Source organism: Eptesicus fuscus, chromosome 23, assembly GCF_027574615.1.
Source record: "Eptesicus fuscus isolate TK198812 chromosome 23, DD_ASM_mEF_20220401, whole genome shotgun sequence".
Lineage (NCBI taxonomy): Eukaryota > Metazoa > Chordata > Mammalia > Chiroptera > Vespertilionidae > Eptesicus > Eptesicus fuscus.
The window spans coordinates 21,723,046-21,737,212 of NC_072495.1; the positions used below are offsets into that span (position 1 = coordinate 21,723,046).

General features: G+C 41.9%; 1 protein-coding gene across 1 annotated transcript in view; it reads left to right on the top strand.

Moving 5' to 3' along the window:
- CORO1C (coronin 1C) overlaps nt 1–14,167 on the top strand; it is a 62,695-nt gene that overhangs the window by 21,517 nt on the left and 27,011 nt on the right. The window contains exon 2 of the mRNA XM_008142506.3: nt 4,422–4,621. Coding sequence (XP_008140728.1) covers nt 4,427–4,621 — 195 coding nt within the window. The 5' untranslated portion in view covers nt 4,422–4,426. The remainder of the gene's footprint in view (nt 1–4,421; nt 4,622–14,167) is intronic.

Consider the following 14,167-nt stretch of genomic DNA (forward strand, 5'->3'; position numbering starts at 1 on the left):
AGAGAGAAGCATCAATTTGTTGTTCCACTTACTTATGCATTCATTGATTGATTCTTGTATGTGCCCTGATTAGGGAATGAACCTTGGCATATCAGGATGACACTCTAACCAACTGAGCTATCTGGCTAGGGACTGGAATTGTTTTGTTAATTTCATTTTCAGATTATTTGTTATGAGTGTGCAGAAATACAATTGATTCTTATATATGGGTCTCTTATCCTGTTACCTTGCTAATATTAATTCTAATAGTTTTTTAGCGTATTCCTTAGGATTTTCTATATGTAAGATCATGTCATTTGCACTTGGAGATAGTTTTACTTCTTCCTTTCCAATCCGAGGGCCTTTTATTTGTTGTTGTTTCTTGTCTAATTACCCAGTCTAGAACCTGTGGTAGATTGCTGAGAAGTGGCAAAAGCAGACATCTTGTCTGGTTCCTGATCTTAGGGAGAAAGTATCTTTCACCATTGGATATTGTTAGCTGTGTTTTTGTGTTTGTTTGCTTTTAATCAGTTTGAGGAAGTTTCCTTTTGTTCCTAGTTTGTTGAGTGTTTTTATCGTGCAAGAGTGTTGGATTTTGTCAAATGCTTTTCTGTGTGAGGTGATTATGTGATTTTTGTTTATTATTCGATTGATATATGTTACACTGATTTTCAGATGTTGACCCAACCTTGCATTCCTGGATAAGTCGCAGTTGGTCATGTTATATAATGAATGCATTTTATGCTAGATTTGGTCTGCTAGCATTTTGTTGAGGATTTTTGCATTGATACTCATAAGAGATATTTGTCTTGGTGTTTTTGGTCATGTCTTTGTCTGATTTGGGTATCAGAGTAATACTGGTCTCATAACATTAATTTGGAAGCATTTCCTCCTCTCCTATTCTTTGGAAAAATTTGTGAAGTATTGGTATTCCTTAAATGTTTGCTAGTCTTCAGTGGTGAAGCCACCTGGACCTGGGTTTTGTCAGATGTTGTTTCTAATTCTTATAGATCAGGAAAATGAGGCTCAGAAAGATTAAGTAAGTTACTAATAAATGGTAAAGCTAGAATTTGAATCTGGGTTACCTTATGTAAAGTTCTAGGATGGTAAGAGCTGACACATATTGTGTAATTAGATATGTGTGTTTAACCATACAAGGTGCTTTCACATATTAATCTCTTGCTACACTCCTATCACCAAGTGCTTACCTCATTTAATGATCACTTCAACTTTATATGTATTGTACCCATTTTCAGATAGAGAATCTGACACTTAAGGAGATTCATTGACTTGCCCCACTGAACCATGGCCAGGAAGTAAATGGTACAGCTGTGCTTCTCACTCACAAGGCTGTCTGACTCTGGAGCCTGCCCTCTTAATTGCTTTTCTCTGTTATGTGCAGGAAAAGCAGCTGCGTGGGCCACATGTGGACAGCTGAGCCCAGATCAGGTTCAACCTTGGATGTGAATGGGCTCACACTGCTCTTCAATCTCCACTTGGACCTGCCTGGCTCAGTCAGCACAGCACTGTGGAAGCACTGACTTTTCTCACTGTCTCTGCTCTGTAGCTGACACTCCAATCTATGGTTGTAGCAAAAGAGCCTGTATATCATTCTGACTCCATGCAGTTAGGATGAAAATAAGTTGTCACTGTGTCTAATATAGAAGTGACTTTTAAAAATATTTTAGTATGTAAGTTAGCCAGCAGATTTGTGTAATACCTTTCACTAACATATTCAAAGCACTTCACATATTTATCCATGTTTATATTGCTGGTGAGATTAGATGATATCTAGTTTATTTGAGTAAAGAGGAAAATTGTCTATTTTTCAAGTTAGAGGCCTTCCTCAAATGTCCATTCACATTTAAAAGGTTGGCACAAAAAGTTGACCTCCTGTGGGCCGAGGGTCTGGTTGAGTGGTGGACTTCACAGTGGGTGGTGAGGTCTGATCTCTTACCAGATGGGGCTGGTGGTATCTAGGCCGGTAGCCAGTGTTTTGGGAGCCCCAGTAACAAGGGAGACTCCACTGTACAGAACCACATTGTCAGTGTGACACCTGTTCCTACCTGTGCTCACCCGTGCTACGTGTCAGCCTGCCCAGGGCATGCAGTCTGGCTTCTGCTGGAGCGGGGGCGGGGCAGTGCTCTGTGCAGCAGTGGAGAGGGTGATCTGGGTGTTGAGCTGCTTCTGATTTAGGCTTCAATTTTCTCTGTAGCCCCTCTCCCACATCCGTGTTTCTCTTCTGAGTGCTCTGGGGTTTCCATGGGCTTTGGTGTTTTCTTAATGAGCCCTTCCTCCTGAGACACTCAAGAGGACAGAGGACATTCACACTTCAGTCAGTTGCATGTATATGATAGCTTTCCATCTTCCAAGATTTGGTTGTCCTATTTGCAGTCTTCTTAGGCTCCATTCAGTGACCTTTCTCTTGTCCTTTGGTGTTTATACCTGCTTTTATTCTTTGACTGCCATTTTATTAGGGTTCCAGGAAGGAGTGGAGATAAATGCCATTTGTATTTCTTTTGTAAATTACCTCTTCATGTCCTTTGTGTAATTTTCTACTGGGATTTTCATGTTTTTAATTTGTAAGAACTTTGTGTATGAAAAATATTAACTCTTGACATATGGTGCAATCCTTAGTTCTATGTTAACTTACTTTTGAAACACTTGCTAGAAGGTACTGCTGGGATTTGAGCTTCTGCTAACTTGTGCAGATGGTTGTGTAGGGAAGTGGATCCTGAAACCAGCTGGCGGTACATTGGCTTTTGTATGGATGTACTTTTCTTGTGGTTTTCACCACCTCATGGGAGCTCTTTATCTCTTCATGCTTAAGAATTATTCACACTGTTTCACAAATGAAGAACCCTGGCCAAGTGGAAGCAAATAATTTGCCATCTCCTCTACCAAGTACTCTAAATGTATGGTCCTGGTAGTCAGCTGGAAAGGTCTGGCAACAGCTGGGCTGAGGAACATGGGTGCTCAACTGCCTGCCAACGGTCTGTTGCCTCAACCCAGCCACATGCCCCAGGCTTGGAGAGAGGCGACTTTTGCACATGCCTTGGAAGGTTAGAAAGAGACTGGCAAAAATCAATGATCTCCCTTTGCATTTAGCAATGGGCCCAGCGTCATGAGAAAGGGAATTAGAGGGAAGCCATTAGCAAAAGCCTACCTTGTGTCTCATTTGGCATGAGTGGACAGGTGTTAGCTGTCCTCTGTACCTGATGGGGGTCAGAATGACTGGTTTTCAGCTGACCATGTTCCATTTCCACTAGGTTTTCTCCAGGCGCCTTTTATCCTAGCCAATATGAGCAGAATGTTCTACATTAACAGGGAGGATAATTACATTGGTACAGTCTAGGAAACCTCACCAGTGGGGCCTGGTGATCTTAAAGCAGGAAGCTTTCAGTGTACATGTCTATCGGACAACCTAGTGGAATTTGGAGTCTGAAATGACCCAGGAGGAAGCCCAGGAATAACACCCCTCCCTCAGGTGAATGATCAACTCTGACGTGAAAAACCATCCTGGTTCATTTCCCCTCCCTGAGGTTTTCCGTTCCGCTGTCCAACTGCTACTGCTACAGTCATTCCAGGCCTTTCCAGGCCTGGCTTATTGTCACAGCTCTTAGCCCAGAACCTTGCTTTTAGCTTCTTCCTGTCTAAAATACTAGTATGTTGTCATCCCAAACATTATTTTTATCACATTACTCTCCATTTAAATCCTTGCTACTCTTTTTTTGAGACCTGGCTTTTGACCTATCAGTTGCCTTAGCCAGATTTCTGGTAGCACTCAGCACCAGGAGTTTGGTTCTGATTTGCTCTGATTATAATGCCTGTGTTGGAAGGCTCTTGAAGACAAGGGTGGTTGCTTATATTTCTTGAATTCTCTACTACTCATAGTTGGTCTTGTGGAAACACTTGTGAGCGGGCAGAATTCTCAGACAGCAGAGTGCTGATGTCTGGGGGCAAATTACCTTGGCAGACTGAGGAAAAAGCCACAGTATCATATCTTTTTTTGGGGGGGAGGGGTTCTTGAGCTTCAAATCTACTACATAACTTAACTTTGGAGTTTTCTTATCTTTAAAAGGGGGAGAGAGTGAATTTACTTATCTTTCAATTCCCACCCAGTCCTGAAAGGTTAATTTTTCTTCATTCTTTGTCTTGATCTTTTTCCTGAAATTAAACTGATGAGCAGTTTCTGGATCTTGAATTAGGAATTTTTCATTTCTTTGTAATTCTTTCCCTGACGCATTTTCAGTTTTCGATGGGTATGTGCTGCTCAAGGAATTTTGGATTTGCCATTAGGCTCCTTTTTAGGAGAGCAGACAGAATGCCATACCATTCTGTTTTTGTTTTTTTCTACTTAGAGCTTTTTTTTTTTTTTTTTTTGTAAAAGTAAAGCTTTCAGTTGAGTGCATGACTTTAACATAATTTTTGTTCTCCTACAGACACGATGAGGCGAGTGGTACGACAGAGCAAGTTTCGGCATGTATTTGGACAAGCGGTAAAAAATGACCAGTGTTATGATGACATCCGTGTTTCTCGAGTGACCTGGGATAGTTCCTTTTGCGCTGTCAATCCCAGATTTGTTGCCATAATCATTGAAGCAAGTGGGGGAGGTGCGTTCCTTGTGCTCCCTTTGCACAAGGTAAGTAATCTGACTTTCTGTTTTGTTAAACACTGTAATAGATTGCCCAGACCATTAGACTCTGATGTAATTGAGGTTTCATTCCTTACAGTTTACAACCACATCAGTTTTTCTCTAATAGAGAATCATTAAACAGAAAGGTGAACTCTGTTCTGGGCGTGACCTCTGTGGATGAAAAAGATTATCATAATGATGCTGTGAGCATGGCAGGCAAGGAATTTTATGATTTGGTTAGTAGTCATCCACTTTTCACAAACGTTTTTCCCAGAGGTAAAGTTTAAAAACAATCGTTTTTATTTGGGCAGAAATTTATAAGACCATCTTTTTTGTGTGTGAAGTCATGAGGACTGAGACTTTAGTTTTTTTGAATGCTAAATGAAATGAAAGCTCAAGAAAAGGTTCCCAGTGATGCAGATTTCAAGTCTGGATAACAGTAAGTTTCAGCATAGGATCTAAACAGTGTTAACAAGTGGTAGAAATAAAGGATCTTCACTGAAAGTGATTTTGTGTGACCTTCTGCATCACTGGGCTTCCCAGTTCTCCCTACTCCATCCAGAGAGTCATTTCCACTACAGAGAAGATGGGAGATTTGTGATTTTCTGACTATTCTTGAATATTGTGGATGAAAATCTGTACTTGCTTTAACAGGAAATCCCAGAGTCACAAATAATTGAGAGGGTTGGACGGGGGGGGGGGGGGGGCAGTGTTGCTGTGTGAGAGAGAACCTGGAAAGAGTAATTTTCTAGTTAGCTTTTGGAGGAAAAAAAGTTGGTGAGTCCTGAGCTCTGATAAGGGCTCAGTGCTGGTGAGGATGCAGGTGTTGGGTCACGTTACAGCTGTTTCCACTCTGCTGAGAACAGTGGGTCTCCCTGAGTCTGAGCCATGCATGCTAGGGGCACGTCTCATCATTACGGACCATGTGATTCTGAAAGTGGTTACAATAAAGTGGTTTTCTGTCAAAGTATTGTTTCCCATTTGGGTGTTTTTTCCTTAGGAAAAACTCTCACTGGGAAAACTTCCAATTCTCTTGTACTTTTCTCTCAGATGCTTATGACTAACTTGTTTTATTTTAACATCTGATTTTTACTTTAGCGACTGGATTGATGTGATATTACATAATAGGACCATTTCACTACAGAAATAGGGGACGGATGCCTTTGGGGAACAAATTCGATATGTGTTTTCAAATGCATCTTCTAATTGGCGGAATCATTGATGATATTTTAAAGGAGAATTTTTCATTAAATGGAAATTTAATTTTCTACTTGGATACTTTTATTTCTGTGGAGAACATTGCTATTTATTGGCAAATAATACATGACAATCTTATAACTGTACTTAAACCTGATTTTGGAGTGGGAGTTTGAAATTAATGCCAGTTGCATTTGGTCCTCACAACTGTTTAGTTTATTTGTTTACCAAGAGCAAGGAGCATTGGGAAACCTGACTTTTTAGTGGTGGGTTTTTGGTGTCCAGCTGAGAAGACGTTTCAGCTTTGTCAGCCAAGATAAGGCACTGGAGTACCATGATCTGTTTTGGAGTTGAGTTTTTAGTTTTATAACGTGGGCTGCTTTTGTTTAAAAGTGAAGAAAAATCAAATTTGCACATATAACATGAGGTGATGCTTGAAATCAAGATCATAGGAAATGATGCTCTAGGTGTGTGTTGGGCTCCAGTATGTGTTGATAGCAGTCTGGGATTACTCTAAACATGAACTTGAGGAGATGGGTATTTATTTTATTTTATTTTAAAATTAGGGGTATGGTTTTTAATAACTATCCCAGAGACTTCTGGTAATGTCCGGCTTCCCCCCCCCCCCCCCCCCACACACACACACTTTTTTTTTTTTGAATATAGACAGGCAGACTGGTTTGGGTGATGCTATCGGGGCTCTCAGTACATATTAATATTGAATATGCATGTATCGATCGATCTTAAGATGTATTGTGACACTTTCAGAAAGGCTCCCATTTAAAAACATGGTCTTCATTGAATTTCTCTTCTTCTCTTCAAAGCTAGTTAGTGTAAGCTGTAAATAGGGCTTATTATTGCAACCTCAGGAGGCTTTTGTGGTTAGATTCCGGGAGAATCACGGTCTCTGTTTTGCAGGACTTAAAATAGAATATGGAGAGAGTAGTAGGGACATACATTAAAACACATACATAGCAAGAGGCAAGTTTAGGAATGAATACATGTTTACTTTAGCTGGTTTACAAGGTTTTTGTTAGGAAGGTTTTATTAGAGAAAGTGGGATTTTTAAGAGGTCACTGTCAGAGGAATATGGAAAGGACTCAGCTCTGAGGTGGGGCGATTTAGGTTAACACGTGATTCAGGATCTCTTTTGTAATGCTTCCTTCAAGCTATGGCATGCCATTCTGTCATGACTTTTTAAGGTGTGGCTTAGTATGCATTTTCTTATTCTTTGGTCTCTCAGAGGCTGAATAATAAATAGCAGTCTTGCTGAACAGAAGTTGGCTTTGTGGTTTGGGCTATAGGGATTTTTCCCACCACAACTGCATGAACTGCCTTGTCCCAGTCCCCCGTGCACTCTACCACGTGGGCATGAACAAGCCTCTCCTGTGTAGAGTAGCTGCACTCGTGATATAGGACTGAGGCATTCCCATCCCGTTGTGAACCATGTGGGGCATTCAGACACATCACACCATTTTGTGGTTGCGTGCACGTGCACCAGAATTTCAGATCACAGTGAGCCTGTAAATCCTAACTTCAACAAATAAGGGTGAGGGGGGAGTTGGTTAGAATTATATGCTCTTGCTCTCTTAACATTCACTTGGATGGAGGATGCAAATTGAAGGGCTCCTATCTTGCCTAATTGCTCTCTCCCTTCCTCCCTAAACTATTCTTACCTGCTAGTATTGGAGTGATGGCTAATTTCATCCTCAACTGCCTTAGAGAGCAGCTCTGCTCTGAGTCCTTAATGGGATAGGTGTGGCCAGGTCTCTGTTAACCTTTTGGCTCTGTTAATCTCCTCTGTCCTTCTATCTCCTCTGATATAGTTGTACAATGCCTTATACTAGTATACCTTATATATAGTTATGTACGTTTCTGCCATTTATTTTAGGAACTGTGTGTGGGAATAGCTGAGATCTTGCTATATTTATGTCTGTGAACTATCTTTTCAATTCATTTTGTGGTCTTTCTCAACTAGGGTTTTGTGAAAAAATTCAGCCCTACAGAAAATCATTTCAATGAATGTTTTCTTAGTTCTCTCAAGGATGGGACATGGCTGTGCCTTCTAGATGCATAGGAAATAAATTAATTCATTACTTATAGTAGCTTCCTTAGGGCATTAGGACTTAATTCTCTCATAGAACTTGTGTTGACAGGGCTGTTTTGAGTGTTTTTCTGCCATGTTTATTGAGGAAGAAATCTTGATTCATTTCAGTCAGTATTCTGAGTAGTATTCTAATTGTTCAGTGTCCAACTCACTTGTTACCTCTTAATTTGCTGGGACAGTGGAAATCATTCTTTGGATTCTTGCCCATGCTACTAGTACCACAGACTTCATTGTCACGTTGTATTATAATTATTTTCTTCCTTCTTAACAGATAAGGGGAGGGCAGTGAGAATGACATGCTCTTGATCCCCTGACATTCACTTGGATGGAGGATGCAAACTGGATGGCTGTTTGAATGGTAGCTCTTGAAAACAGGTTCTCCAAAGTCTTGCTTTACGCTATTGTAGTAGTGGCCTCCAGGGATTCTTACCTCCTTGTGTTCATGCCCTGTGTGGTGCCCCCACATTAAATAGGCTGACTGTATAACCACGAGGATATGGTGCAGTTGGTGGAGTGTGACTCTGAGGCAAGGTCATAAAGCATCATGGCTTCTACTTTATCTCTTTTGGAGCCTCCATGTTCCAAGCAGCTCTGTGGAGAGGTCCATAGGACTTCCCACCAGTAGCCAGCACCAACTTAACAAACATGTGAGGGAACTATCTTAAAAATGGATCCTGCGTCCCTGGCTGACACCTTGACTCATGAGAATCCAGAGCCAAAACTACCCAGATAACTGCTGCTTTTCAACTCTGACCCTCAGAAACTGTGTGAAATAATAAATGTTTATTGCTTTAAGTAGCTGAGTTTTAGAGTGAAGCAGCAATTGATAACTCATACATGTATTCTCAGAATATGGTGCTTGATTCATAATGTGAGGTCACATGATACATAAATGAGTACTTCACAATGACCTAAAAGGCCGTTTCATAGTTTTAAGCATTCCATTAATATATATATATATATATATATATATATATATATATATATATATAAACATTCTTAAATAAATCTTATGAGTAATTGGGGGATTCTATATAGAAGCAAGAGAAAGTTAATGTTATATGGCAAGATCCTTATGTTCTATGATACTGTAATATAACCTAAAAATATGTTATAAGGTCATACTCACTATCTTATACATAACTTCAAATTACATTATTGTTTTTTGGGAATGTTAACATTGATGGTGGGTCTGAAGGTGATTTTTATTTTTTTTATAATACCTGTACTTTTTACAAAATGTTTTACAATGAACTTATTACATGTAAAGATGATTTTTTAAAGTATTGTCATATAAAGAGCTAATTGTGTAAGTTTTAGTGAAATCTAAAACAGTACTTTAAAAAAATCATATTCATTCATTCATTCATTCACATATTCATTCCTTAGAAATCACATTCATTCATTTGTTCACATACTCATTCCTTAGACATTTGAGCACTTGCTCTGTGCCGTGACCTATGTTGGGTTCTTGCTCTTAACTTTTGATAACAGTTGACCTTGATCTCTTCAATGGGGAGCTCTGTGTGTGTATGAAGGGCTCTCACACAGCAATGAGAGATGAGTTCCAACTGAGGCTCAGAAGTCAAGGAAGTCATCACAGAATATTCTGTTAGAATTCAGGTTTTCCTGTGTGTAGGAGCTAGAGATGAAACAGAAGAAGAGCCCAGCCAATTCCCTAAACTGAGTTAAAAGAGATGCTCTGGGACGGCAAAGAATGAGGTGGGAGCCACATTCTTCCCTCAGATTCCTGGATCTCTGGGAATTTGGATAGACCTTTCTAGTGTTGGAGAAATGGGATATTTGATTGGAGGGGGATTAAGAGAAGCTGAAGGATACCTGCTTTTTAAAAAAATATATATATATATATACCAGTATTTTATTGATTTCAGAGAGAGAGGGAGAGAGAGATAGAAACATTAATGATGAGAGAGAATCATTGATCGGCTACCTCTTGCACGCCCCACACTGGGGGATCGAGACCGCAACCTGGACATGTGCCCTGACCGGGACTCGAACCGGGGCCTCCTGGTTTATAGGTCATCACTCAACCACTGAGCCATGCCAGCTGGGCTGAAGAATAGCTTTTTGATAGAAAAATCACATTTCTTGGCTCTCTTCCCCCCGCTCCCCCCATTGTAAATAGTGCAAAATTGGTCTTTTCCGTGATCATTTTATGGAGGAGAACCAGAATAAGCACTGTTCTACATTTTTTGGATTATTGTTATAACTGGAACAACATTGCACGTTTCCTCTGTATCAGCTTCAGGAAAAGGCAGTGACTTCATGTTATAGTCTTAAAAACGAGACTCCAAAATGATATCTGAATATGCTTAGAGGGCCCCCCACCTAAATGGAGTCTCAGTTTCTGCACATTGTGGAACTGCTGTCATCCCTCTGTTCTTCAGTTGCAGAAATTGAAACTCAGATTGAGTGATTGCCCAGAGCTGTGAGTCTTTCATGAATTAGAATTTAGGTCTCTGAATCTTGGTTTGATTCGTACATGTATATTTTTGATTAATATTTTCCCCCCACTGAGTGTGAAAGATTTTGGGGGTGGGGCGGTAGGTATAGAAACTGCAGTCTAATTGACACTTAATCCTTTGCATCTTTCTCTGGGATTAGGGATTTAATAACAAAAACACTGGCCTGTCAGGGCTTTGATTCTGTCAGCTCAGAAAATTGTCTTAAGGTTCGTCTATACCATGTCTTGTGCAGAAACAGCAGCAATGAATGATGAAATCACAGCAGTTCACATTTTTGAGATTTTAAGTGCCAGGCGCCATGCTGATAGGTGCCTTCTTTCTTGGACTAGTTCAAAAGAAATGGCAGCCTCTGATGGTGCTTTTACCCAGCACCTGCTGGATTTGCATTGGCTGCAACCCCGCCTCCCCCAACCCCCCTTACTGTACACTGCTGACAGGCAATTTCCATTCCCACAATTAGCGGCACTCCGTTTGGACAAGGGTAGCAATGCCAATAGCCCTGTGTACAGATGTGGACTTTGGGCCCATGGTGGTTTTGGTGTCATGGGCAGGGGTTCATTGTCAGTGTCCTGGAATGCCCATTCACTGTCTCCTGAAATAGACACTGTCTGATGCCCTGAGCACCTTAAACTGTCAGTTGTATGGGCCCTGAAAGGCTGGGAGGCCTGATGAGTGTGAGGGTGGGGGGAGGTTGGAGGAGGCAGGGGGAAGGCACCAGGTGCAGAACAATGACTTCCAAATTATGTCACGAGCTGCCAGCCACAGGAGCGAGTGAACCCTACACGGTCTCATTATCACATGAAGCGCCACAGAAGGGCCTTTTCATTTTCTCCCAGTGACTCCGTTTTCCATAGTCTTGCTATGGAGGGTGGGGTGAGATGGGGGACACTCTACTCAACCTCAGTTAACAATGGTGCACAAAGTCCTGGCAGAAGGAACCTCACAATGTACCCTGGGGCTATTTTTGATTACAGTGAGTGACTGTGACTCAGAGTGTGCCCTGGCAGATGACGGCTTCCACCCCCCTCCCTCCTCCCCCCTCCCCTGGAGATGAGCAGGCTGCCTGTCCTTTGTGTGTTTCCTTGGCCAGCCTCTCGAACTGCTGCAGTTCACTGATATGTCCACAGCAGCCGGCCCGCAGGCTTGACAAGGCTCTGACAGTGGTTTTTACCATATATGGCCATCAGAGCTCTGGGGCTGTCAGCTGGCCAGGATAATTTCCTTCCTTTGCTTTGATTGGCTGCACAGCGGCTCAGAGAACGGTGGGATCTGGGAGTGTGTGGTGAAGGGAAGCCACTGAGTCAAGTGCAAAGAACGTTTAACTCTTTCCTGTTTTTTGGAGCCCGAGTCTGTGCAGAGCACAAGACAAGTGCTGCCGGCAAAAGCCCTCAGTGCATCAACATGATGGCCCAGGCCCCGGAAAGCAGCGAAGAAAAGGTTCTTGAATGCAGAACACTCTGAAATAGACTCAGGTTTAATGGACAAATTTCTGCAGTCCTGACTTGTCCAGAGCCACTTTATAACCATAGGTAGCAAATTTTCTGTTCTTACCAAGTTGAATATCAGTGCTGGTTAGGGATGCGACCTGAGTTGAGTGCAAGGAAGGCTGAGCTGGGAGGACCAGTGATGTAGCACGTGTTGGCACTCTCAGAGGAGCGGTGGCTTGGGTTTCTCTCTGGCTGAACTTTAAGTCATGATTAAATGATACAAGCTACTGAATTGGGTCTCTACTCCTGTCCTCCTGCTTATTTACAGCCGCTGCAAGACGGGAACTGCCTCAGCCGTGAAGCCCAAGGCATTTACCTAAAATCGTTGTAATTTTTTTCTGCTTTTCATCCCCACTTCAAGGAGGGTGGGTTTTTATTCTGAGGCTTGTAGGCAAACCAGTGTAGAACTGGGATTGGAAGGGGGAGCCCTGGAGTTCATCATTCTCAGAGGGTCCCAGGGGAGATTACCTCCAGTGTCATTTTCTCAGTGCAAGGGGTGAGGCAACCGGTTACTCTCCTCTCTAATTTGATGCTGGATGCTTTGTTTTAATTTCCTATATTTGTACTTACATCAGTAGTTCTTTTGCTTTTCAGCTTTTGCTTTGAAGCTGAATTTTATTTTGACTTGGTTCTTCTACCTCATCTTGGGTTTCTAGATTTTGTTTGTTCTCAGACCATAAATATCATATGAAATTACTTGTCTGCAATGATGAGGTTTTCACTTCATAAATTTTTTTGTTAAGTCAGGAAGTTAGAGAATATAGCTTCTCTGGTCACCATTGGGAATTTAGGCGTGGTTAAGGAGATGTTAATTAACTTTTCCACTTTTTTGCTTTCTGATAATAAAATATCCATTGTTTTAGAGTAACTTCTCTCAGGTTTTTACAACTGAAGACAGTTGTAAAGAGGACACTTGATGGCAAAATGATTTGCTTGTCATTTCACTGTGCCCATAAAGACTTTTTTTTTTTTTTTTTTTAACTCACAGGCAGGTGAGGTCTCTGCAGAACCACACTGCCCCTCCCTGGCAGCTTTAGTGCTTAGCTTACCTTACAGGACTGGGTAATCTCATCTGTGTTTTATTTCAGAGCAACTTCTCTTAGATTGGTGTTTCTGGTTCATTTAAAGTGAAACCTCCTCAGAAGGTTTTATTCCTGGGATGTGAGCCGTCACCTTCAGTGACCAGCCTGTCAACAAGTCATATATTGTGTGTGCCAGTCCTTATGGTCTGCTGCAGAAGCCCCGGTTTTATCTGGGCTACTTCTCCCCTGTCTTGGGACCACAGTCAATATAGCTCCTCCCTGTGGGGCAACAGGGCACTAAGAGTTTTCAACAGAACACGTATCCACATAAATAATACCGTTACAAGAAAAAGGAAGTTGAATAAAAAGGAAAACCCACTTCAGTAGACATCCTTTTTTGACTCCTTTGAACTCTGCACATTGTGAATGGAGCCCTTATGCCTGGGCTGGAAACTTTTCCTGTGCTTCCGAGCACATGTTTGACTTGCCATTCTCCTTGCTGAGAGTTAAAAAAATTCTTACTGTATACTTCAAGGCCAGTAATGAGTTATCAATGCCTTTGAAAAGATCTTTTAATTTAGGGACAATAAGATAAAGTTCTTGAAATTTGGGCACAAAGAGTGAATTTGATTAGCATTTTTTCCTAAAACGAAAACTTTTATGAATATAAAGTGGGGATGAACAGTGGAAAATCTTTTTACCTTGTTCTTTGCATTAGGTTGGGCTAGGGCTGTTTAAGCCCTTACATCAGAGGGTGGTATAATCAGTCTGTATAATAAGCACAAATTATAATAATCCTATATAATAAAAGGGTAATATGCAGATAGACCGAATGGCAGAACAACTGAACAACCAATCAAAGCGTAATATGCTAATGATATGCTAAGGCTGCTCAACCGCTTGCTATGATGTGCACTGACCACTACAGGAAGATGCTCCAACTGGTAGGTTAGCTTGCTGCTGGGGTCTGGCTGATCGGGACTGAGTGAGACGGGCTGGACACACCCTGGAACCCTCCTGTGGTTCCTCCCCAGCCCAATCTTGCACTGGTGGGGTCCCTCAGCCTAGCCTGTGCCCTCTCGCAATCCGGGACCCCTTGGGGGATGTCGGAGAGCGGTTTTGAGCCTCTCCCGATCAGGACTGATTGGGCACGAGCCCGCCGCAGGCACAGTGGGGCTGGGATGAGCGGGAGCAGCAGGTATGAGCTGCAGGTGGCGTTGGACTGCCGGTTTTTGGCCCAATCCCTGCAGGCC